This window comes from Odontesthes bonariensis, chromosome 1, assembly GCF_027942865.1.
Source record: "Odontesthes bonariensis isolate fOdoBon6 chromosome 1, fOdoBon6.hap1, whole genome shotgun sequence".
In the NCBI taxonomy this organism is placed as follows: domain Eukaryota; kingdom Metazoa; phylum Chordata; class Actinopteri; order Atheriniformes; family Atherinopsidae; genus Odontesthes; species Odontesthes bonariensis.
This window is the reverse complement of record NC_134506.1, coordinates 36,415,136-36,439,674: the sequence shown is the minus strand read 5'-3', so window position 1 is coordinate 36,439,674 and position 24,539 is coordinate 36,415,136. Positions and strand designations below refer to the sequence as shown.

The following is a 24,539-nucleotide window of genomic DNA, read 5'->3' as shown; positions in this document are numbered from 1 at the left end:
CAGGCTTTATCCCGTTTGCTCAGCTAAATGGCAAACAAATAAATCAGAAAGTGATTTATTATGAAAGCAGTTGAATTACAGTTTCAAGTACTGTGTCCAAAATTCAAACACTTCTCGAACCTTGAAAAAAAAAAAAACAACAACACAAAAGTCAAGCATTTTGAAGGACTTCCAGCACCTGTAAGAACTCTGGACTTATGTTATCTTATACTGACGTTGGTTTTACGTTAACTCCAAACAGATTAAACTATTTTTTTTTAAATAATTTAAACAATTATTGTAATTACTTGACAGAAATATATAAATAGCATAAAACTACATACTTTGGAAAATGTGAAAGAAACCAAAACACCATTATGTCTGCCCTCTTGCACCTCAGGTGATGTGGACTGATTTAATCAAAGTCGATTTCTGTTTTTAAATCAGAGGTAAATACATCCCAAAGATAGATTTCAAATTCTGCAGACTCAAAAATGCAGACATGTACCCTGGGTTGAGTAACTCCTGCTCTGGTAGATCAAACTGCCTCCTAGGACAGAAGCAGCACCTAAAAGGTGAGCAACTATTCAAAAAGGCCTGCGACAATGAAAAAACCTTTAGCACCCGACATGTTCCTCCAGGGGGAAGAAGCATGAGCTGGGGTCTTGTTTAATTTCTTAATAGGGAACAACAGCTAAAAACCCACAGGATTCAAAGGTGCCAACATTGTCACATTAAAGTCACAGTTTTATCAAAGACTGTTTGATCTTATGATTTTTATTTAGCCTAATGTCAGAAATTTCAAAGCATTAATCCCTATGTTCTGAGAAAAAAGGAGCTCCATTTCTTTTGAGGCATTTCAAATCAAAGTCGTCTATAAAATACCTCGGGAAATGACTGTGTCACTTAGAGCGCAAAATATATCAAAGACAGCAGCTTATTTATATCTAAGAACATCTTCAAACCCCTCGTTACTTAAGCAAGTGTTCATACTACGTAACTGTGGCCACTGCGGTGACATATACAGAATGTCTGGAAATGCAAAAATTCAGAGCAAGACCAAGACAAGCGGAGAAGAGGCAAAAGTTAGCAAATTAACCAGTAATGCCAATTATATCGGTTACACAACAGTATTGAGTTTGCTAACATTAGCCACGATAATATTCTGGTCGTAGCAGCAAATGTTCTTGATATTGCTTATGCACAAATTATATGGGATTACTTCTACTTCCAAGTTTTACAAATAAGGTGCTGTTACATGATAAATTATCGATTGTGGAGCACTGCAACTGACTAGCAATAGTGTGAAATCCTTCTCTTATATGAGGTACTTGTCATTTTGACATGTCACAGTGAGGAGAATCAGAAGTGGAACAAAATCAAACGCGGCTGGATGCCTTTTAGCCATTTCTAATACAAATACTGCTGCTCAACAGGCCTATTTGATGTGCCATCTATTTTCACAGTATGTCTTTGTTCGAACAATGACCGTTTATGATAATCAAGACTGGCTTATAGCAGGACAAACGAAAAAAATCCATTTGACAAAAAAAACAGACATTAATAAATGACGACAGAAGACAAAAGTATTTTATGCTCTTGCTTGGTCGCTATTGAGCAAACACTTCAGAGACAGGCGGGGGTGGCTTTGGGAGTGGGTTGAAAACAGATTCTAAAGAAGCGAATGGCATTTGTCCACTATGCTGTACACATCAACTGTACTGCATATTACAATTGTTGTATGGCTGTCTAGCAGTAGAATGCAGGTATCTTACACGCGTCCGACATTCTTAAAGAGCTGGGATCCCCTTGGCTGGAATTCACACCAGCTGACTTGGTCCCTTTGATGGCGGAATTTCCCTTGTAAGGGAAAAAAAAAAAGCAGCACAAACTTAAACTTAAAACACATGAAGTGGTTTTTCTCTTTCACACACATACATACAGTCACGCATGGGCGCTTTGCACATGCACACACACAAGTGTAGCATCCACTGCCCCAACATCCCAACATCTCTGTCCAGGATACTCCAAAAAAAAAAAAAAAAGATAAATATTGACTTCAACTACCCAGCAGAAGCTGGTGTTCCGGTTATGTACAGTTTTTATACCTGTATATTATATGCTATAAGGAAATTCTGTGACATTAAAACTTATTAAATAAGGGAAAAATAATTTGTAATAACATAGCATCCACTGCTTACACTGATTGTTATGAACTGTAAACTCATAAAGCAGCTAATAACTCTGAGCTTTAAGTCCACTGGAACTGCCTCGAGGCCCGATTGTGCCTGGTTCGACTCATTTACTGTGGTACACTGCTTCAGCTTTCCAGCTCTCCAACATTCCCTGATGCTGAGTGGTCATCCGCGTAATCCAACATTCCCTTTTCCCTGTCCTCCTGCTCAGTGTGTCTCCTCTTGGAGCTGAGGAAAGAGCTGCCAAGGCACTGTGAGAGCATGGGTGGCAGTTGAGTCCACAGCAGAGGAGCCCTTCCACGGATTCCTGCCCCTCTGCCAGACACCCCCTGCACCCTCTGGCGGTGGAAGCACTGTACACGGCACTTGGGACACTTTTTCACAGGCTTCAACAGTGAGAGGCTAAGCAAGAATGCTGCAAGAAGTGGAGCTCAGGTGTCATAATGTCGTCTCCTGCTGAGGACATTTATGCTTGCCTGGGAGCTTGACAGGGAGAGTTTTGGTGTCCCAGTGTCCTTCATACCATGAATTCATTATTGCCATACAGTACCAGGGGCTGTGGTATGTCTGGGGGGTCCCTGCCGTGCCCACCGCCTTCTCTCGAGTGCCTCGGCGTTGAATGCCTGGCTCCTTTCAGTTTTTGTTTGCCTTTCTCCGGGTTGTAGGTGCCGCGGCTGGTAAACATGGGCCTTTCGTCATACGGGCCTTCCTGCTCTCCCGTAGGGCTGCTCTCAAGGCTGTCAGATCGGGACGTTTGAGAGGCACTCAGATCCTGGGACTGAGACTGGGCTGGACTTGAACCCACAGCGGGAGACTTGGAGTGGAAGCGAAAGCGCCGGGTGGTGGCAGAGGAAGAGGTGGAAGACGAGTGGAAGTGAGATGAGGAGGAGTAGGAGGAGGAAACAGAGGAACAAGAGTCTACAGAGTCCTGGCTGTCCGGTTGCCGGCGGTGAGTGCGGCGTCGGGGGCTTTTCCCATCAGATCTGTGAGGCCATGGGGAAGTCAACGCTGGACCTTTCTCTGAAAGAAGAGACACAGGCAAGTCAAGCGTTTTTTTTCCCTTCTGTCCTTTTTGCCCCAAATACTCTTAAAATACACATTATGTCTTTCTTCACAAGTTGACGCACTTTCCTGAGGTATTAATGACATGCTTTGGTCAAAATATGACAGAGAGACATTACAAATCTTTTCTTTTTTTAATCCATGATTTTTTTCCCTTGCAACTGGTTTGAATGCACACAGTGAACAACTTTCATCTGGGGGGTTGTTTCCATTACTGAGCTCAGTCCTGCAGCTTCGAGCTACAGTGCAAATAGAGAATGGACACAAATGTGCTCCAAAGGGATAGCGGATACCGATCACTCTTTATTGGGCAAAATCTCATCATGGGTCATGTTTTGAACTGACCCAGGTTGTTAAAAAAAAAAAAAAATAAATAAATAAATAAAAAAAATAAAAACAGCACAGACAGGAAGGTTTAAGTAACAGGAGCTGGCATTTATCTTCATGCTCCAGTCGAAACACACGGCATGTATCAGCTCCATTGTCACTTCATTAGTTTGTCAGTAATTGTTGTTAAAATGGCCTTTTTGTGTTTCTAATATTGGAGGGTGGTGTGTTCCATCTCAAATTATAAATCAGAATTTCCAACTTTCGACAGGGAAAAAATGTTGAAATCACCAAGAAGTAAGATTTCCCAGTCTGGCAGAGCATTATTAGCTCTTTCTTACTTAAGTTTAGTAGAGTACTGGCTACTAAAATAATTTGCTGTTAGTGTAAGAACAAAATACTTTGAACTTTACAATTCTCAGGTACATGAATGACTCACTAAAATTGCATATTTTCAGGCCTAAGGGACGTTACAGGGTTCAGTTTTTTCTGAGTTTCTCAGTTCAGTTAGCAGTGTCTTCAGACATTCAATCATGTGCTGTCAAGCACATAATCAGATTCCATAATATGTCCCCCTTTAAAAAACAGCAAACTCAAATGTGAGTTCGGATTTGTTGCGCGAAGACATACCAGAAAAGTCAGAAATGGTTTCCTCAGAGTCCACATTGAGGTTTTCAGAGCTGTCGGCTGTACCGATAGAAGCCTCAGACTCCAGGGTCTCATCATCCGATGCTCGTGGCTCCAGAGTCAGCATTTCAAAAGTCAACTCCTCTCTGTGGAGGAGAACATTATCAGCATTAACAGAAGAACTGAAGACAGCTGGCATTAAAATCACACGAGTGGTTCACAGATGAAACGTTTTTGTACGTACTTCTCTTTCAGCAGGTGTTCCAGTTGCTCCGTCAGCACTCTCTCCTCCTGGTGCATGGCTGCCTGCTGATGCTCAGAGACGTCCACAAACGACTCGGCTCCTTCCTCACCGCCACTTTCTTCTCTCACAGCATCGGCAAAAGACAGCACCCGTGGACTTACTGGAGGTGAAGGCGTGTGGTAGCTCACTCGCTGCACGTGGCCTTTTCCCTGAGGAGCAAACCAACAGCACATACTGTCTTTTCACCAAAGTAAATTAAACATTCATGATTCATAAAGCAGCTGATCATCACAAGCGTAAAATGCTGTCATTTAAAGCACTTTACGCCTTGTTTGGCAAGCAGCTACTCTTTAATACATTAATTAAAGATTTAAGGAGAATAGAGCAGCACTAATTAAACATACCAATAACTACAGCACAATTATACACTCACTTTACCTTTTTAGTTGCTTTTGGCTGCTATTAACGAGAGTAACAAGCAAAAAAAGAGAAGAAGTATCAGCATTGCCAGTTTTCAAATGCTTAGATGCTTTAAAACTCCCACCTCGGCTCTTAAACGTGGAGCTAATAGTAACAATGTCACCGTTTTGTGATACTAATACGGTATTTGCTCGGGGCACATAGAAGCAAAAGCACATAATGTTTGACCACAGTTTGTCCAGAGAAAGCAATGACAAAATCACATGCACCTTTTCCTGTCCTTATGAGAGCAAAAAGAATGTTTGAGCCTCTTGTTATTTGCTGAAAACCTGAAAATGGTTTCATTCTTATTTTCAAATGGGTTTGAAGTCATCGAAAAAACAGAAAATGTTTGCTTTGTATGTTTAATACTCCACACGGCATTAAGTAGATCTAATCAGAGGCCACTGGATGATTGCATAACGTCCTTAATTTCATCCACAAGAGACAGTTAGAGAATATAGTCCAACAAACAACCAAAAATGTGATGGGATGACACATGCTTTGGGAAAGGAGAGAACTCTGTGGCACCACAACACTGGAAGATGGCTTGCGGGTGTGATCCGCTGTGCGTGTATACATACCATACTGTGCGCTATGCTCATAAATCTAACAGCTATTAGAACTGGTCTCTGGGTAAAGGAAAAGACACATTAGGGCAGAGATTGAGGAGAGGAGAGAAGCTGCTAGGAAAGGAGGAAATGATGGAAGTTAAAGCAGTGATTCTTTTTAGGAAGTCAGGTAGAAACCATGACTGGGATTAGTCCTGCTCTTTGATCTCACCATTGACCGTCGTATGTGGGTCAGTTTGCTCTTGGCCTTATTCTCAGCAAACTCCAGCGTATTGATGTCCTTTAGTCGCACTTTATACTTATTCATCTGCTCACAAATGATAAGTTCCACACACCTACAGAGGAATGACGACAAACAGAACCAGTTAAGTATCACTGAAAGTACTTTACGGTGCAGCAGAATGATTAGCTTATATTAAGCTACTCAAAGAGCCTTGTTGCAGACTTATTTATTGAATACAATATGAGCTTTGTACTTTCCCTAAAGCTCGTTGTTCCCAAAATAAAATTATGTGCTCATGCCATTAATTCCATCCACCATTGGTTTGAGGAAATCTGCACAGTTCAGCATACAAAATCAATACTAAGATGTATTTATATGTACGTATGCATGGAGTATGTATGTATATGTAAAGTCCAAGAATTTAGACACAAACAGCAAAAGGCTGCTTCATAAAACTCAACTGAGCAACATTTTCTCCCACCGCTCAAAAATCCTTTCCAACTCGTCCTTCTTCTGTCTGATAATCTTGCTAAACCTGATTGTAAAAAAGTTATTTCAGTGTTCTCACATGAAATAGATTAATTCAATTGAACATCGTCTCCAATTTTTCCCCTTAGTCATGCCTGTCCCCACTGAAGAGCCCTCCCTGCACTTTCCATTAACAAAGCCAAAGGCAGAGGTTGTGTCTATTTGAAAGGCAGGAGGCGGATTCTTACGCCGTTGTCTTGCTGATGTCCTGGACGCTCTGTAGCGGGTCGATGGTGTCCGGACAGCGAAGGATACAGGGAGCAAAAACTATAGCCAAGGCATTAGCTGACATACGGTTTGTCTCCTCTTGCAAGGCAATCCTAAAAGCACACGTTCAGTGTTAGAGTATTCTATCAGGATAGAAATAACAGTTTTATGTAAGTTGTATGAACCCTCTACAACATTTAATATTTTTATTACCTGACAAGGTGAAATATGAGGCGTTCCAGAGTGTTTAAGTGAGTTCTGCTGAGCTGGTCGATAATTGAATACACCCCCCTCATTGTCTCCTTTTTATCCTGCAAACCTGAGGTGGCATAAAACAAGATGAATTGGCATTTACTGGTGCAGCAAACAAATATACTGCCACTAAAGTGTTATTGCAGACGGTGGCTGAAGGATGTGAAAACCACAGTATGTGATGCCGACCGCTTACCCATAGCACGTATGAACTCTTCATACAGCTCGAACGTCATCAGGGGATTAGGCAGGTCTCTCAGCCACTGCTTGAAAACGCTACCGATTACGTGGATGTTGTAATCATCCAGGTTCATGTTGTCCACATCTGTGTGGTCACAGGGAGAGTGCAGACGAGTCACACAACGCTTTGTAATCAGGCTCGATCCCTTCAGATTCACCTTTGTCAACTTTAAAAGCTGAGAAGCAGAAGATTACCTGTGTCCAGCCCGAGCTTGAGTTCTTTGATTTTGTTGGTGGAACCGGATTTTCTGTAGATTCCTTCAGTGTAGAGGCCATGCATCTCAATGTAGTTGATCAGCTTCTCAACCACCAGAGGAACCGTCCTCTCATCGTTAGTGAGACGAGAAACTTCCACCCCGAACTGTCTGGAGGAAAGCTCTGGATCAAACTGCACTCAGAAACAAACAGAAATACATGGACATGATGTACAGGAAAAATGTAAGTGTTCCAACAAAGAATGGTCATTCCTCGACAGAGACAACAGAAGCTACTGTGCATAAACCCCAAAAATAACACAACTGATGTCACAAGACATCATTGTGAGGATGCACAATATGGCCGACTCACCTTCTTACTGCATTTGTTGGTCGTCTTCTGGCAGCACTTTCTGTGACAGGCGTACCGGCACACTGGATGAACACAGCCAGAGAGATCAAACAGGTCATTTCCATTATCCACAGAACGAGAGTGCCTCCTCATAATTCAGCAGAAGTTTTGACAATAGCAAAAACTGTTATCGCTAGAGAAAGCAAAGTGGCATTGGCTGGCAGGAAGAAAGCATCCTGTGTGAATAAAGGAAAAACTGTGTGGAGAAATCTGTGGAGAGACGGAGCCGCAGACCCCATGAGTCCAGTTGAAAACAATCTGATTAGGGCTGAGGAGGGAGAGGGGGCGGGGCTGGATGGCTGAGGCCCGGCTGGACACGGATCAGCCACAGAAATGAGGTATGTGGGCGAGCATGTGTGTGTATCCAACTTCACGTGAATACCACTGTAGAAGACAGAGATGTTTGTGTGTGCGTGTGTGTGTGTGAGGTCCCAAACGTTTGGAAAGAAAGGAGGTTTCCTTTACGTCACATTATTTTACAGCTAATTAAATCATGCGTACAAGTCATATCCTGATGTACTCCTCACAGGTTCTTCCTCTTTCTGCTAGTCGATAATATAATTTGGACCTCTCTAAAGTTTGAATTTTTTCATTTTATTCAAAGTTGTGACAGTTATGTAACTAAAACAATCTATTTTTTCCTGGCTAAATAACTAAAACATTTCATTCTTCCCATATTTTGATTAATAATTTTATCAACTTAAATGATGATTGAAACACTTTGGGACACGCCTCGTCTTTTGGGAACTTTTTCGTCGTCTATGGCCTTCAAGACCGTAAATCTAGGGTCAGTTTTTCTAATCCGTGAGAAACTCTTCAGGTGTGTTGAATTGCAGTTGTGACATTTTGCCTCCACACTCACGTTTGCACACACACGCACGATCCATCATCCAGATTAGAGACGAGCAATATTCACAGTACGTCGGGATGCTGTACTGGGTGGACTTGAAGATGTGGCCGTTGTGCTCCTCCACCTGCAAAGAGCAGCGGAGCGCTTTAACAAACTTAAAACAGCCTGCACATGTGTGCAACCCAAGGGAAAAAGAGGAGACTTACAATGTCTGTGTCCTTTTTTCGCCTTTTTTTGCGTTCAGGTTTAGGTATTGGCTGCAATGAACAGAAAAAAGACTAATAATAAACACCAATGTGACATATATAAAATCTAGAGAAAAAACAACAATAAATCTGTAGACATTTCTTTAAGGTTGCCACAAAGCTTGGTCAAACATCTGTGGACAGTTTTAACATCGTGCAAAATCCCAAACTATTACCTTGCTGATTGTACTGTCCAGAGGTTTGTACTCAGTCATGAACTCATCCAGGAAAACTTTAAAAGTATTGACCCACACTGTGACAGGAGATTCCCTCCAGTCCCTCTGCTCTTGTCGCATGGTCTTCTCCAAGATGTGCTCAAACAGAGCGTAAAGGTCTTTGTAGCGGATACTCTTACCATCATCCATCTATGGAGAAAGAAAACAGTCATGAGATCATTTAGACTTTGAAAACAATCTTCTTGTACAGTACAAAATATCTGAAGGAATAAAACATGTGTTCAAACTGCTATTTCATCTATGATAAAGTTGTAATTTGATCCAAATTTGGTCTTCATCATCATGTGTGACGAAGAATTTTCAAGATGGTGGAAACCGTCTTCAGCTGGGACAGATTGTGACCACAGAGTTAACAACACTTACTGCGAGTGCTGTGGAATAGGAGTTGAAAATGTTCAGACGGAATTCCTTCAGAGCCTTTTTAAACACGACGTCCACCATGGTGTCCTTCTTACTGTCCTCTGTGTCCAAGTCGTTAATCTTCAACACAATCCCACACATTTTTAGAAGTTCCTGTTATACAATCCAGCTCACCCATATGTATCGAGGGACTAAGAGAGGTTTGGCTTTACCTTCTTCATGAGGAAATCGTTCATGCTCCTGTAGTCGTTGGTGCAGGTGAGGATCTGCAGCGCGTCGTTCTGCCACTGAGCGGGTTCCATGGTCGCACTGCTGATCTTCACGCTCCGCCTTCGCTTCACCTTGGGAGAAGGCTCCTTGTTCTCCTTCAGGTCTTTGAACCCTCGATCCAGCGTCAGATCAGGACTGCAGGGCGGCGACATGTTTTCCTGACCTGCTGTGTCAATGAGAATTTTCATTGGGAATATTGGGAAATATCGATTAAAATCTTCATTTTCCAATTAAAATAGTTCTCGTAGAGTCTGGAAACTCCTTATTACAACTTCCTTTATTATGTTGCATAGGGATGTTATACTTTTTCTACATCCAAAGTTTGAGTCCATCTTCCATCTTATTTGATGTAAAAATCCAAAACCCGAAGTACCGATTTCGGCCATGGGTGTTCTATCTATATGTTTGTGCAAGTACAGCCTGTATATGTGCGTCATGCATCATTTTACATTCTATATCCTCCCACTGTGCCTCATACAAGAGGCTACACCTACGCAGTAATGCTTTGCTCTGTGCTGAGATATAATTTCTTAGACACGTTACGCTCCCATCCTCCTTTTCCTCTCTGTAGCTGTAATATTCTACATAGCGTCCAGTCTTTTTTATTTTAAAATAATTTTGTTCTATTCTTTAAAATAGCAATGAAAAAGCGGAATTGGAAGAGTTCAGAAAAGATATGAAAATCTTGGTAAAACATTGATTTTAACAGTTTCAGTTCTTGGACTTTATTTTAAAAATTAAAAATCACACTTTGGGCAGAATGACTTCTAAGTATCTAAATGACTTTCTTTCCCATTTCAGTGAGTATACATTTTTTGAGGTTTTCAGACAAATCTAAATCATATGAGAAAGTTCTGATACAAGTTTTAAATAGTTTAAGTCGTGTAAAGTGCTTCCACATAGATATCTCACCATCTCCCAGCAACGGCCCAGTATCTCCATACTCTCCATCCAGGGAATCAGCCCCACAAATCAGCTTTTCTCTGGACGTCTTCTTATCCCCGTACTTGGTTTTTCCCCAAAAACGCATCTTACGAACCCTGGTTAAAATGTAAATAATTTATTTGTGACAAAACCGTCCTTAAAATTATTAAGGAACAAAAACGTGTGTGTAAAACTAAAAGCTAGCACTGTGACAAACCTTCCATCCTGCGAACTCTTGCGCATTGAATCTACTTTGCCGAGATCTCCTGACGACATGGCTTTGTGTATCTTCTTCTGCTCCTCAGAGCTTTCAGGCTGAAACCAGGTGAAGTTGGACAACATGTTAAAGACATTTCAAAACAGAAGACAATACATTGCATTTCCATGTAGTCTGGTATGCTTTGATCCTAGGGCATCTTTAAGCCAGTAGATGGCACCGTCACACCTCCAGTGCAGTACATTTTACATTAATCAAAGCTTCTTGTGAGGATATCTAAAGGAGCAAATTCTATATGCAATTTTCATGATATTACAATGCAGTAACACAACATAGAGACATAGTTTTCAGAGAAAAAAAAAAAAAAAAAAGATGGGAAGGTTTTGTTAAGCAAAAAAAGCCTTGATTCCTTTTCAAGGATTTCCAGTTTGACTAGAGAACAGCACTATCTGCCAAGAAAGGTAGTGTGACCAAGTGACATGCAAGTTTTCATATTTGAACCAGAAGGAACCGGAACTAAACGAGGGAGAAAAACCAGCGGTGAGAGGCAGAGTAGCCAACAAAATGTTAGTCAGGCAACTATGTTAAAAGTTGAATATTTTCAGGGAAAATACATTTCAAATATTGTCCTGAATAATAATCTGTAAAGTAAATTTTACACAGATGGCAATGGCTGGCTTTCAGTGACAACCTTAAATGTAATCAAACACTGACAAGACTATATATGTAGCAACAATGGCAGGATAGCTTTTATTACTGATTACACAACATTATTTAGCAGGTATTTCAAAACCTCTTTGAAATACCTGCTTGGAAATGCCTTTGAAATGTCTTCCACTCTTAGGAAAAGTTACTCTATTAGAAACCAGAAATATTTTGAAGCTCAGCTTGAGTCAGAGGTGAGATGCAGACCTATGCTCTCTCGGCTGAGTGGGTTAGAAAAAAGTCAAGGAGAGCAGAGCTTTAGCAGAGCAGAGAGGGCCACTGGTGGCTCGGATGGCGCCTGTTACCATGTCTGAGTCACTGAAACAGGACTCCCTTAAGCCTGCCTCCGTGGAGTTCTGTTTGGAGAGGGGTAGAGTGTAATGACGGGGGCTGTGGAGGCTGTCCCCATCATAGTCTTCCTCGTCTGAATCGCCCCCAACTGAAAGGGTGGGGGCGCGGGTGAGGAAGTCGGAGCGGGTCCGTGCCATTCTGGCTTTCTTTTTTTGGCCCACTCTGCCAACCTGGAGTTTACCAGAGGTGATAACAGCGTGATTAACAGGTGCCTGTACTGATCAGGAGAAGATACTTAAAAGCATTTTTCTTTGCCCTCGTGTGTGTCGGTCAGCTGCGATGCCTCTAATGTAAAATTAAGAGTTATCCTGCAAAGACTCATTCAGTAACAACACAAAACATGCTAAATGAAAGCATGGCTTTTTTTTAAAAAAATGATTCCAAATAAATAAAATATATGCGCTGCTTACATCCCGTGCTTTTGCTCCTTTAGAGGGCTTTGAGGCTGCTGTGGGTCCTTCTGTGGGAATGGCTGCAGGTGTTTTAGTGGCAGCATCACTGTCAAAAGTGACAGAGAGAAGGAGGAAATCATGAGTACAAAAAGGTACTGTTAGAATGTAAAGTCATCATTTATTCATTCATTAAATTCAAGCCTCATTTTTTTTTTTTTTTTTTAAATTAGAAGACAGTTGCATGAGAGGCCACATTTAAAAAAACAACATGAAATGAACATTACATATTGACTATAAATCATCCTGTTATTAAAACCGCCATACAAGTCGGCCACTAAATCAGTTCCTGCAACATGAACATGCACTGGACAAGCACAGAAAAATGAAATACTCACGTTGCAGATGCTACTTTGTCCTTTGGAGAAAAGAAGATGTTGCCTGGCTTATCAGTCATACTGACTGTGGTGCCTGGATGACTTGGCAGCTTCTTGGTCGCTGTTCGAACTCTGGGTGGTCCTCCATCTCTGGACTCCAGTGTGAGTTTGGGGGCCCAGCCCTCAGCAACAGGCCTGCTGTCCTTGCGTCTTTCGGTGGGAGCGGAGAAAGGCGGAGGGGGCAGCTTGGGGTGGCGTGCGCTGCCATGAGTGTCTTCGCCTGGAGGAGAGTGCAGCATTGGGGGAGTCGAGTCCGACTGCGTTCTTCCATGAGGAGCTTGCTGGGGCGTTCTCTCAATCAGCAGGGAACTGGGTCTAACGGTCTTTCTGGAGGTGGCGGTTTCAGAAAAATCCTGTCCACCCTGTCGGCTCTGCTGTATCCTGTGCAGAGCTTCTCCCCTTTGCTTCTCAAACATGTCTCTCTCGTACTGAGCGAAGAAAAGACGCTGCTGCTCCAGCACTTCCTTCTGTTGTCTGATCTGCTCCATCATCTCCCTCTCGTTCTGCTGTTGCTGATTACGCTGCCGCTCCTCTTTCTCCTCGTTGAGTCGCACCAGTTTCTCTATGACAGCCTGGTCTGCCCGGCGAACAGGACCATGAGATGCAGGAGCTGGAGCAGGTTTCTGTAGAAAGGGTGTCAAATCCCCTGTCTGGGATGCAGAGTCTACAGTAGGACGGAGGATGCCACTCAGCTCTTCACTTAGTGGCGTTTCTTTCTGCATACTGATGACCACGACCACGGGTCGCCGTGCCAACTCTCGTCTCTCTTTGAGAGGCTTGGGGATGGAGGTGGAGGCTGGCTCTTTGTTTCTCTGAGGCTCTTCAGCAGGATGATGGGAGATTACTGTGCTGCCCTCACGAGAAGGGACGTAAAAGGTCGGGAGGTTGTTCTCGATTTTGGGCGGATGTGAGGGGGCACAGGGGACTGAAAGATCCATTTTGTGTGGGCTCAAGCTCCTTTGTGAGACATCAGAATCCAAAAACCCTGGCTGCTGTGGTTCAGCTGGCTTTGGGCTTGTGGAAACAGTCTCCACATCGGGTTCAGATACCGGAGCGACAGGTGGTAGAGGGGAGCAGGTGTCGTCACTGTCTGTAACTTCCTCTGTAGCCTTTGGGGGCTCCTCATCCATGATGAGAAGCTCAAAGCTGCCTTTGGAGCTCTGGCTGTCAGGGCTGCCGAGGGGTGAACGAAGAGGCGGGCTGACAGGAGGCATCAGCTCCGCGGACCAGCGCTTCTCCTCCGAGGGAGATGAAGCTCCGCCGCTATTTGCTCGGACCTTGAGGAGCTCCAGGCTGAACTTGGCCTGCTCCAACTCTCTCATCCGTCGGCTCTCTCTTTTGGCTCGAGTGGTTTTCTGGCTGGGGTCATCTGCAGCTCGAGCTCTCTCTCGTACCACCACAGCGGATGATGGGAGTAAGACTGATGCCTCAGTTTCTACAGCGGAGGCGCTCTCTTTAGCCCTCACCTGATCTTCATCTGCTTCTTCCTGCTCTACTGCCCCCCGCTGGTTGCCGAGTTCTTGGAGGCTTCGTTCTCGTTGCTCGTAGGAACGATCCTCCCAGGTGCTGAGGTCCAGCCCCATGATTCTTTCAGGCAGCTCCTCCTCCTCCTCCTCCTCCTCCTCCTCTCCCGGTGTGAGGCTCACCTGGCCATTCTGCAGCTGAAGCAGCTTCTCCTGCTGCTCCCTCAGTCTTTGTTCTCTCAGTTTTCTGAAGCTGCAAGTCAAGACGGGACAACCGTTTCAGCTCTATCTGCAACTCCTTCCTTTACCTTCCTGAAGATACTCAAAAAGGTAGTTATCAATGACTAATGTTAACTTCCTCAAGAAATAACCATACGGAGTCTTATGTGCGAAGTCTTGCTCTCAGCAGCTTAGCTGATTGTAGAGCTACTTTGTGTTGGATTGCTTGCATAATGGTATGTTCTTAGCAGTGTTTTTGCACACAGAACAAAGCCCAAATACACTGCTGGAGCTGTGTGCAAAGATTAATCTGGTTTTTCACAAGCTTGCGCAAAATCACTCAGTCATCTACCCCCAGAAGCTATTTTAGGAGTGAACCTTTGTAAAAAAAAATATTTTCATTTCACAGTATGGCTCACCTTTGCCTGGTGAGGAAACCTCTGCAAATTGCCTGGAGCAGTATAACAGCACCATACAGCCGCAGGTAGGCTTCTCTGGCTTGATGACAGCGCCAGGCTGTCTGAATAACCAGAGCAGCTGAGCAGCGGCGATAGAGCCAGAACCTCCATGCCCTCTGGAGCACCAGAGCAGCCTGCCTCCACAGCCTGAACCTCTGACGGTCCCTGTAGCCTCGCCAGTGTGCCTGCAGACACAACGCTGCCCCCTCCTGGACACTGGGATCATAATTCTCATCCTCGTCCATGGACCGGGAAGAACGCCACCATTTCTGCAGGGAGGTGAAGACAATGACATGCTATGTTCAGGACACTCTGAGGATTCATTCACAGCCTCTTTTAAGCTCAGAGCGACTGTTGATTCGGTTAAAGTCTATTTTTAATAAACAAGATTTAATCATTTACATTAACAACTATTTTCTTTCATATAACTTTTCTGAAATGTCACCTTTAAATATACAATCTGAATCAATTCAGATGGGATTTAGGACATCTCTTATCTCTCCATAAATAACAATCTACTCTCAATAGCCAGGAAAAAACCCTATTTTCATAGTTTTCTTCAAGGAAGAAAATGCATTAATCAATATTAATCAAACTTGTCGCCTTAAGTGTGAAACTGACATTTTTTGTAAATTTCTCGCTTTTTTTTCTTTCATGATTCAAAGGGACCGTTTGCCCTTTACATCTGAGACTGGATTTTTTCCACTCTTAAAAAGAGCTTGCGACTTAACCTCGTAAATCCATTTGATCCCAGCAAAACTTCACATCTCCACCCCGCCTCCACCTCGAATGAAGAACTACACACAGCAGAGCTGAAGCTAAACGGTCGCCTTCATAAACTTTGACAACAGTGTTCGTTTTCCTGAGAAGCAAAGACCTTCAGGGTGTACGAAGAAAAAAAAAACTATGGCTTCGAGTATGATAAAACTTCTCTTTGAGAATGCAACTTGCTGATTTGTTTAGTATAACTCAAAGCATTTTTACTGAAGGCCACTATGACAAGGTAAAAGCAGATATCAGCATGAAACGCAATCGCTCAAATTATGAGAATTTCTTTTTTATTTAGAGTTTTAATGTTAAAAAAATGTGAAAGATCCAAGGGTATGATATATTAGAAAAAAAAAAACACTGATTTCCCATTATCACCCTTTATATCAAATTGTTTGAAAGTTTTATAGAAGAAAAATGTCCCAAAATATTCAGAATAAATAATATTCCCATTACAACTTCCTGTAAGTAAGTGTCAGCTTGGGGGGGGGGTTACAGACTTGATAAATTAAAAAATAAAGCATCCTTCATGTGAATGCATCAGTTTCAGACTTTTCAGTTAACACATGTAATATCACAGCATCATGGCCTTATATTTTACTTCAAATATAAAGTAAGCAGAATAATGCAGACCCACTGATGAAACAAACATGATTTACATCACAAATGTAAGTAAAACAAAACCTTGAACAATTTAATTTGTGAGTTTTTAATTAGAATCTCCAAGAATTCAATCTGATCGTCATTTTTTAAGTCTATTCTGTGACTATCATATTGTTGCTTTACAGCCACTTATGGAGCATTTTCAGAAATCGGGTCTCAGACAGAAGGAATGGCAGTGATGATGAAAAGCGTTGATTTGTACCTGGATGCAGATCGCCGCCTCTCTCATCCTGACAAACTGCTTCCTCTCCAGCTGGGCTCTGAATCGCCGCTGCAGCATGACGATGAGTCTGAGAACTTCCCTGTGGAGTGAGGCCTGCAGCCACAGGCGCTCAGCCTCCCGCAAGAACACCTGAGGGGAGGAACCGTGGTGGAGTGAGCACGGACACTTATTAAGAGCGAGGCTGCTCACAAAGAAATATATTCACATTCCACTTAAAAAAAAAAAAAAAAAGCTCACAGTCAAGTTACAAACACACACAAACAAACCTGAAAAACCCCTGGACGGATTCACGGTCACAAGAATGTCAGGTATGATGCTCTAATTATATAGACAGCCTCCCAGTAGCATGGACCCCTCTACCATGCCCCATTCATACACACACCAAGCATAGGACACTGTCTACATTACATCCTCTTCCAAAGGCAGGATGCTTTCAGGTAATATGAGGTCATCCGAAACCCCAAACTTTGCTCGTTTATTTTTAGCGAGTTGCATTTAACATCATGTTTAGGTCTCGGATGCAGCGACAGAAAAGCCCTCAGCATTTTCTTCAGTCACCAAACAACAAAATTCACAAAATGACAGGTTTGTTCCAGTCTTTAATGTCATTTCAATATTAAAAAACGCCCTGGACTCACTGTGTTTAACTACGTGAAGAAAACAGAGGGTAAATACCTTTGTTTTTCCTACTTGATACCCTTCTGCTTGCAGGTCTAGCTGATCCAGACATTCCTGGATGCCCTCTCTGGAAGCACTGGTGCCCTCTGGCAGCAGCGCAGTGTAGTGGTGGATAAAATCCTGCCAAGAGAATTGGAGAAGGTGTTAATGAGAAGTATATATCTACTTTGCTCCGTTCATTTCGTGTTTCTGTCCAGTAATGTGTCCAACAAAAAGTTTTACATCAATGAATCTGCTAAAGTCATCAGTTTATCCAACATTAATCCTAGCTCAGGATTAATGGGCCGGGCCTGAATTTCAGCTGCAACTCTCTGAAACTGAGGAAGCCATCTGTAGCATCCCCTGAGCGGATGTTAAGCGAAAAAGCTGTCACCGAACATGTGGTTTCAGGTAGAAGTCCATATTTGGGGGACTCAAACATCATGGCATAAATATGCTGAACTCCCACTCTTCAAACTGAGGCTCATTGTCTGAATTCAATACAATCTGAACCCTGGGCTGTAGGGGGTGGACAGGCAAACAGATGCTGTGTTTATAGAATTACAAGCACGGGGAGTGTTCCAGAGACCCGAGGACAAAGAAAAAGCTCTGTTCCGATCAGCAGAGTCCTCTAAAGTGATACCATCCTCAAGACATTTCTCATTAGTGCTGACCGCAGCACCAAAGATGCTGTGAGGAATTTTCTGGTAAATGACAATGTCTGGTGCTAAGAATATCGGAGTGAGATCACTGAAATATTTTCATGAGGTCTGGTTTTTTAAACAAAAAAAAAAACAAAAAAAACCCCACAAATGAAACAAAATGTAAAGGATCTTTATTCCAACCATTTGTTGAAAAAAGTTTTCCAGTGTTGTAGGATGAGAAAATAAAAACAAAACGGTTCCTTTGTGTCTCGGTATTTGGGAACTGAGGAACTAACCGCTGTAGTTTTAATGGTGCCATTTTTTTTTAACATTCTTGTTTGACAAAAGATTCTGGCCGTGCAACATTCCTAGTGTTTCATCATTCAGTTATATGTTAAGAATGCGGTTTGGTATTTTCCCTGTATGGCAGCATAAATTGCTCCAGAGTGTGTGCATATAATGCAGCACGGTGCCTTCACAGCTGTGCGCAAAACCAACAGCATCTGCGTTAATGCATCCTCAAACCGTTACAGTCAAACAGATAATTATGCAAAATATCTGGCTTTGAAATGGAAAAATACATCTTTGGTGGAACCTTAAATAAAACTAAAATCTTATACAGACTCTTCAGGCATGTTTGAACATGTTAAAAAAAAAGTCAATTTCAGTATCAAAGGTAATTACAACTTAATAATAAACAAGTTAGTCACAAAAGTGTCATATTTGAATCTTTGATGTACCAGAGCTGAGCAGTAATACAATGAATTGGCTTAAATTGGACTACAGTATTTAAGTGCCTTGAGATGACATTTGTTGTATTTGGCGCTATATAAATAAAACTGAATTGAATTGAATAAATAAAGATTAACAAAACTCATACAGTTCAGTCACAAATGAGGGCCTAAAATGTGCTTTATCTCATGAAAGCACGGCTCTTTCCCTCACTCTTACCCAGTGTAAATTGAACATTGTGTATGGACAGGGTCACGCTTCTTCAATTAAAAGTATTATGACGTTTTTCAGTTGCTTTCAGTGCCGTAATTAAAATATTGTTACCCCTCATTGTTTCCGAGAACAGAAGTCCTAACAGCCAGAGCCCCGGCAAATAATACCTCGTGTAGCTACCACTTTAACAACAATGGAAAACAAGCTTGATATCTGGTAAAGCGACTCCTTAATAAGCCAGTTAAAGTGATGTAATCGTTGTCTAAAACCTTGGCAGGACGTGACTGGCGTGGTGAACAGTCAAAACCACAAAATGGAAACTACAGTAAGAAGAAACTGCAGTGGTCGTGAGCCCCTCCTGAATATTTCTGCCCAACAACTAGCTTCCAATCCTAAACACAATCTGCTATATTAGTCACAGAGGGTTGACATCATTCTTTGGAGAGCCAGTGTGGTTAAAGATGGCTGCCATCTCCCTCCCCCTCTAATTCCGTCCTGACACAACTCACAATAAAACCAAAATATGGGCAACTTTGCTGACGTTTCCTGGAGGGGAATAAATCACTGGATCCTGCAAGGTGTTTAAAAGTTGGTGGTGTGTAACATAACGCCTGCCCAGGGGAGACCAATAAACTTCAAATATCTCAACACCTCTGACCTAGTAGCATATTGAGTGTTGGCTTTTTGGAAAGTATGGTTATATGAATTCTTAGGAAACAAATACTTTTACTAGGGGAACATATACATGAGGTTACGTTCACAAGTCAGGGGAAGTAATAATACACCTGGTGTATAGTGTCTTCTGTAGCTCTGGACGGCTTTGTCATATCTGATCTGATAACACTTTTGTTGCCTTTCAGGTTTGGACACAAATCATTTTCGAGGCAAAACTGTGTTGCAAACCAAAGCTGTGGAGCTTAAAGTGGGAACATTTTCCAAGCATGGATTAGTTTTATAGGGAAAGTGCAGTTCCTGAAACCTACAGCGAGATTATCATCTGCTGACTTTAAGATTTTACACAATAAATCATGGTGGAAGAAGTATGGAAGTATTTCCAGCTAAAAGTATTCATAATGCAAGATATACTGTTGTTTATTGATTCATTCTTTTATGGTTTAATTAAGAAACACCCTGCCAGGCCAAAGGGGAGTCAGCACCTGGATTTGACTAAGAAGATTATCTGGTTTGCTTCAGTTTTTCAGATCGAGTTTAAGCAAAAAAATAAATAAAAATGACGTCATTTGACTGCCCGAATATACTGAATGACAAAGTTTTTCCATCAATACATTTTTCTTTTATACTTAGTTATATTCCAAGATGCCAATGCCTAAATTCACTGGACTAAAATAGTAAATGAGTGTCTGATGATGGACTTCCATAAAATCTGGCATTCATTGCATTAACAACCCATCAATTTATCAACAGGCAGCATTACGTGAATGTAAAATCTTATTCCACAGTGTATCCAGTAACCACATTTTTCAAATGAATGATTTTCCAAGAAACATATTGTGATGAGTGAAATAAAGCATCTCAAAATTGTCCTTTAACATCTGCTGCAAGTTCCTGTTCACAAAGGCAGTGTCAGATACTTTTTATCTGAAAGTTCCTGTTCAACCGATGGGAGCCTGACTTTGAGTCCAGAAGAGACATCTAACCAGAAAAGTGGAACTTATTGCTATGTCTTTATATTCCACACCCACATGCTGTCATTGGCTGGTGTCCATACACCCTCTATTAAAAAAAAGATTCCCATTTACAGCTAAAAGAAAGAAGGAAAATAAAAGCAGGAGTGTCTCTGCAGAGAAATACACCACAAGACACTTCTACTGGGTATTAAAAGAGTACTGAGAGGGGGCACTTTTGTACGAGTCTGCATGTTGTTATGTTAAGGAATCTTCAGCTTGGTCTGGTCACTTCTTCAGTTACTTTCTACTACTGACTATCAATGTATGTGGACTGTAAAAACAATATTTTAAAGTGCTCTCTTTTTATTTCTCATAGTAGATATGAAACAGTTAAAGAAACATGGAGAGAGGTGCCTAAAGAGTATCAACAGGCTGTAAATGTGTGTGCGTTACCTTGAAGTTGTACTTAATGTTGTAGCCCGACTGCCGGATTCGCACAGTCTCCAGCATACCTGTGTACCGCAGCTGCCTCAGCACCAGGTTATCGTTAAACCGTAAGGGCAGCTGAGAGAAAGAGAAACAAAGAGAAAGAGAATCGAAAAGAGAATTAAAGACGGAGCGAGGAAGGCGGGGCCACAGAGAGAAGGGGGGGAGAAATGATAAACAGCTTTTTAAAAAAGTTCCAGCTTCAAAGGAAATGAGAAATGCTTTGAAAACTAAACCAAAACAGTCAAAGCGGCCGCAGTCTGGAGTGAACACACTGTACCTTGTCAGCGTTGGAACGGATGCACTTGACAAAATAAGGCTCAGACTGACCCAGAGTCTCCATTAGCTTATTGAGAGAGGCCTGCAGAATGAGACACAAAAACAAGCCATCACATTTCACAGCGAACGACAGGCCGACACACACCCCGCAGCTGTTTGACAGGCAGCGGTCAGACTCTGTCGTCACTGAAGAGCCGCCGCTCCATCTGTGAGTCACGCTGGAGATTAAAGTCGCTGCCTGGCCTCATTATTGCTCCGACATGTCCATGTACGCATGCAGCTCTGGAGAGAAGATGCAGCATTTTCATGTGGGGTTATTTTGTGTGGAAACACATGAACATGTGTGTCAGCATGTGCATGTGATAATTCAGCGCCTCAGTCCCCCTTTTAAGGGAGATTAAAGCAAGCAGTGCAGGACAGGATGTGGAAAGTGAAGTCATCCACACATGGATCCGGGGCCGCCTGCCTGCCAGAGGGGCCTCAGCACTCCACTCTGCCTCCAACAACCAGAGCACACAGTTTACTTTCAAAGAAGTCGGGGGGGGGGTAATAGCAGTTTCTGGTTACTGATAGTTGTTCGTAGGAGATTTGTGTGCGAGTGGTTGTCAATGACAACTGTTTTTATGATTAATGTCTCGTTTATCTCAGTCTTATAAGTCCCATTGGAAGATTCAAAGAGCAGCACACGTACATTTAACAGTTTTTCTAATTCTAGGAGTTCAAACAGGGCAAATACTTTTTTCTGTGCGAATTTAATTCCCTCTGAAAATATTCTGTTTTCACGGTCCCGTCGCTGAATAAACAGTAGAGAGGAATTTTTTTTTAAAGGGTGTGTTGGTGAATGAGTAATGGCTATTTTTCATTTTCATTTTTTAATGATCAATACCAGACATTATGTCATGATCTGTGACTTTTTGGTGGGTATTACTTCATAGTAGAAACATATTGGGCAAATGCAGGTTTTAGACAGTGGACAGTAAAGACAGACAGAGAGATGGAGCAATATTTCCTCTTTGTCTGTAAAGGACACACCCTCCTTATTGTATGAACAGCTGGAGGTGGTTCCAGCTCAGGCGTATTGTGTTATGTTTGCTGTGAGAGCGCTGCGTTGTAAATCTCTGAGCTCTGCAGTGTGTCATCCTGCGAATGCAAGTGTGTGTGTGTGTGTGTCTGACCTGAAACTGGGCGCTGATACTGGGTGGTTTCTTCTTCTTGTGCAGGTGAAGCAGCGACTTGGTGATGCGGTCGTGAAGCGTCAGGTTGCTGAGGTACTTCAGTGACTTAACATTCAGTAAATGCTGCAGGTGTAAAGTCAGGGTCAGAATATAATCAGGTATTACGTTTAAATCTTTGAAACTAAGAAATCCAGTTCTGTACCTTCGGAAGAACTGGTTTAGACTTGTAGTTTTTGTTCCTCCTGTGAATTAAAAAAAAAAAAAAACAGGTGAGGAGGTACGTTTTTACTGTCAAGTGGCTTTCAATTAATTCCAGAAATGCTCCCTGAGAGAGTCATATATTGCTGACAGTAAAGTGGAACTTTATTCTTCCCTCTGGAGAGGAAATTCTTGTTCACTTGTTCCCTCTGTCGGGAGGTCAGAGGTCAGGGCCGGGCACAGAGCAGCACTGACTGAGCTGGTAGGAATGTAGCGATCACCGCTTCAGCGCCTCTCAACAGAGCAGATGTTTGAGCTCAGGTCTGTCAGGTTCACAGATGTCTCCAAATGACTTGGTTACATTACTGACCAAAATATTTACATTTCTTTCTTTATGAAACAAGATTAAGTCTAATTAAGATTAAGAATCGCTTTTACAAGAGCATGTCGGCCCGTAATGGCGGCAGCACAGATTTAACAGCTTTAACCACTCATGTCTGGAAGCTGATGAACTGAATACTGGTGAGGGGAACATTTTAATCTCAGAAGCAGCGGAAAGGGTTACGGTGAGTGTGGACTGTTACTGACATGAGGATGTCGTGGGCTCTTTCCAGGAGTTTACTGCTGGCAGAGTTGACAAAGATGCCATCCTCCTCCGTTGTGGAGCTGCTGGATGACAAGCGGCTCTGTCGACCCACGCGTCCGTTCCAGCTGAGGCCCGGAGAACTCCTTTAGACCAAACACACAAATGGAAATGAAAACGATCGATTATATTATGCTTACCTTATTCAAATGAACATTTGAATGACAATTTTATCAGTTAATTTAAGTATATATCTGTCATACATTATTTTCAGATTAAACACAATGTAGAAAGTTGACTTTTAAAGTTCTCTGCTTTGTCCCAAAAAAATGTTGTTCGACCACATTTAGCTTTGATTACAAGAACATTTGCTCTTACATCGATTTGATAGGTTCGTGTAATGTCACAACACTCATTTCTGTTCACAGCTGCAATCACTTTTTGCCAAGATCATCATTGGACAGTTGGAGCGCTGCATAAAGTCCTTTCCAGTACATCCCAAAATTCTCAGTGGGGTTAAGTGTGGGACTACATGGTGTTGTGGTGGTTAACACCGTCGCCACACGGCAAGAAGGTTCCCGAGCAACTGAAGCAACATCCCAACTCAGGCCCCACAAGCCTGTAGTGTAAGCAGCAGGCATGAAGAGTGCGGCTCTTTATCCGGTCTTTAGACTCCCGAAGCCTTTTAGCCATGCTGATAAAGGGTTTTCTTAAGACTACACCCCTGATTAGTCCGAATAACTAGAGTTTTTATTGCACATGGAAATGCTGCTACTTCCACATTTAAACATTACAGTGAGCGCTACTGTAGATTTTTATAGATTTGATTTCACCAAACATTAGAGAACACAATCAGAAAAATCTTTCTTCTGAACAAAAAATGTTTCATCAGTTTTCTTCCAGGTTTTAATAATGTGCCCGATGCAAATGAACAATGTGACCTTCTGAAACAGAATAGTATCGTATCCACAACCTCAGGACCATCGGGCATGGTTGTTTGAGGAATGAGAAGCTTCTCACTGCATCAGTCAATAACTTGCTGCCAGCTGAAACTCGCTAATCACTGTAATAAATTTCCTCAACTCCACTTTATTTATAAAGAACTTTAAAACAGCCGTGGCTAAAACAAAGTGCTGTACATGAGTAACAACACAAAATATATGGCATAAAACATAAGAACAACGTAAAAACAACAATAACAATATTAAAACGATAAAAACAATAAAACAATAACAGAAACAGAGTCTCATGCTGGGTTAAAAGCCAGGGAATAAAAATGGGTTTTAAAAATGGACAGTGAAGGGGCTTGTCTTATGTGCAATGGGAGGTCGTTCCACAGTTTAGGACCGGCAGCAGAAAAGGCTCTGTCTCCTCTGAGCTTCTGTTTGGCCCTCGGTACCTCCAGGAGCAGCTGATCAGCTGACCTGAGGCACCGGGCAGGAGCATAAGGATGGAGCAGCTCAGAGAGGTAAGGTGGGGCGAGTCCATTAAAAGATTTAAAAAACAGATAAAAGAATCTTAAAATGGACTCTAAAATGCACAGGCAGCCAGTGGAGGGAGGCTAAAATGGGAGTAATGTGCTCCCTCTTACGTGTTCCATTTAGGAGGCGAGCAGCAGCATTTTGGTCTAACTGGAGACGTGCGA

At 42.3% G+C, this 24,539-nt stretch overlaps 1 protein-coding gene across 12 annotated transcripts in view; it reads right to left on the bottom strand.

Annotated features, from left to right (window-relative positions):
- Positions 1–20: 20 nt before the first annotated feature.
- myo9aa (myosin IXAa) overlaps positions 21–24,539 on the bottom strand; it is a 120,125-nt gene continuing 95,606 nt past the window's right edge. For 7 of the 12 annotated variants that reach the window (XM_075465819.1, XM_075465810.1, XM_075465848.1 and 4 more), the window contains 27 exons: positions 22,900–23,040; positions 22,316–22,355; positions 22,114–22,236; positions 20,940–21,020; positions 20,627–20,737; positions 16,975–17,097; positions 16,279–16,428; positions 14,607–14,914; positions 12,467–14,221; positions 12,090–12,177; positions 11,634–11,849; positions 10,624–10,721; positions 10,395–10,522; positions 9,425–9,648; positions 9,216–9,332; positions 8,793–8,981; positions 8,578–8,628; positions 8,384–8,495; positions 7,483–7,544; positions 7,111–7,303; positions 6,872–7,000; positions 6,637–6,742; positions 6,405–6,536; positions 5,677–5,800; positions 4,435–4,643; positions 4,194–4,336; positions 21–3,194 (listed from right to left, as the gene is read on the bottom strand). In XM_075465819.1, coding sequence (XP_075321934.1) covers positions 2,692–3,194; positions 4,194–4,336; positions 4,435–4,643; positions 5,677–5,800; positions 6,405–6,536; positions 6,637–6,742; positions 6,872–7,000; positions 7,111–7,303; positions 7,483–7,544; positions 8,384–8,495; positions 8,578–8,628; positions 8,793–8,981; positions 9,216–9,332; positions 9,425–9,648; positions 10,395–10,522; positions 10,624–10,721; positions 11,634–11,849; positions 12,090–12,177; positions 12,467–14,221; positions 14,607–14,914; positions 16,279–16,428; positions 16,975–17,097; positions 20,627–20,737; positions 20,940–21,020; positions 22,114–22,236; positions 22,316–22,355; positions 22,900–23,040 — 5,656 coding nt within the window. In that variant the 3' untranslated portion in view covers positions 21–2,691. Of the gene's footprint in view, positions 3,195–4,193; positions 4,337–4,434; positions 4,644–4,872; positions 5,526–5,676; positions 5,801–6,404; positions 6,537–6,636; positions 6,743–6,871; positions 7,001–7,110; positions 7,304–7,482; positions 7,545–8,383; positions 8,496–8,577; positions 8,629–8,792; positions 8,982–9,215; positions 9,333–9,424; positions 9,649–10,394; positions 10,523–10,623; positions 10,722–11,633; positions 11,850–12,089; positions 12,178–12,466; positions 14,222–14,606; positions 14,915–16,278; positions 16,429–16,974; positions 17,098–20,626; positions 20,738–20,939; positions 21,021–22,113; positions 22,237–22,315; positions 22,356–22,899; positions 23,041–24,539 lie in introns of those variants that run through there. The other 5 variants (XM_075465838.1, XM_075465905.1, XM_075465886.1 and 2 more) reach the window with 4 other exon arrangements.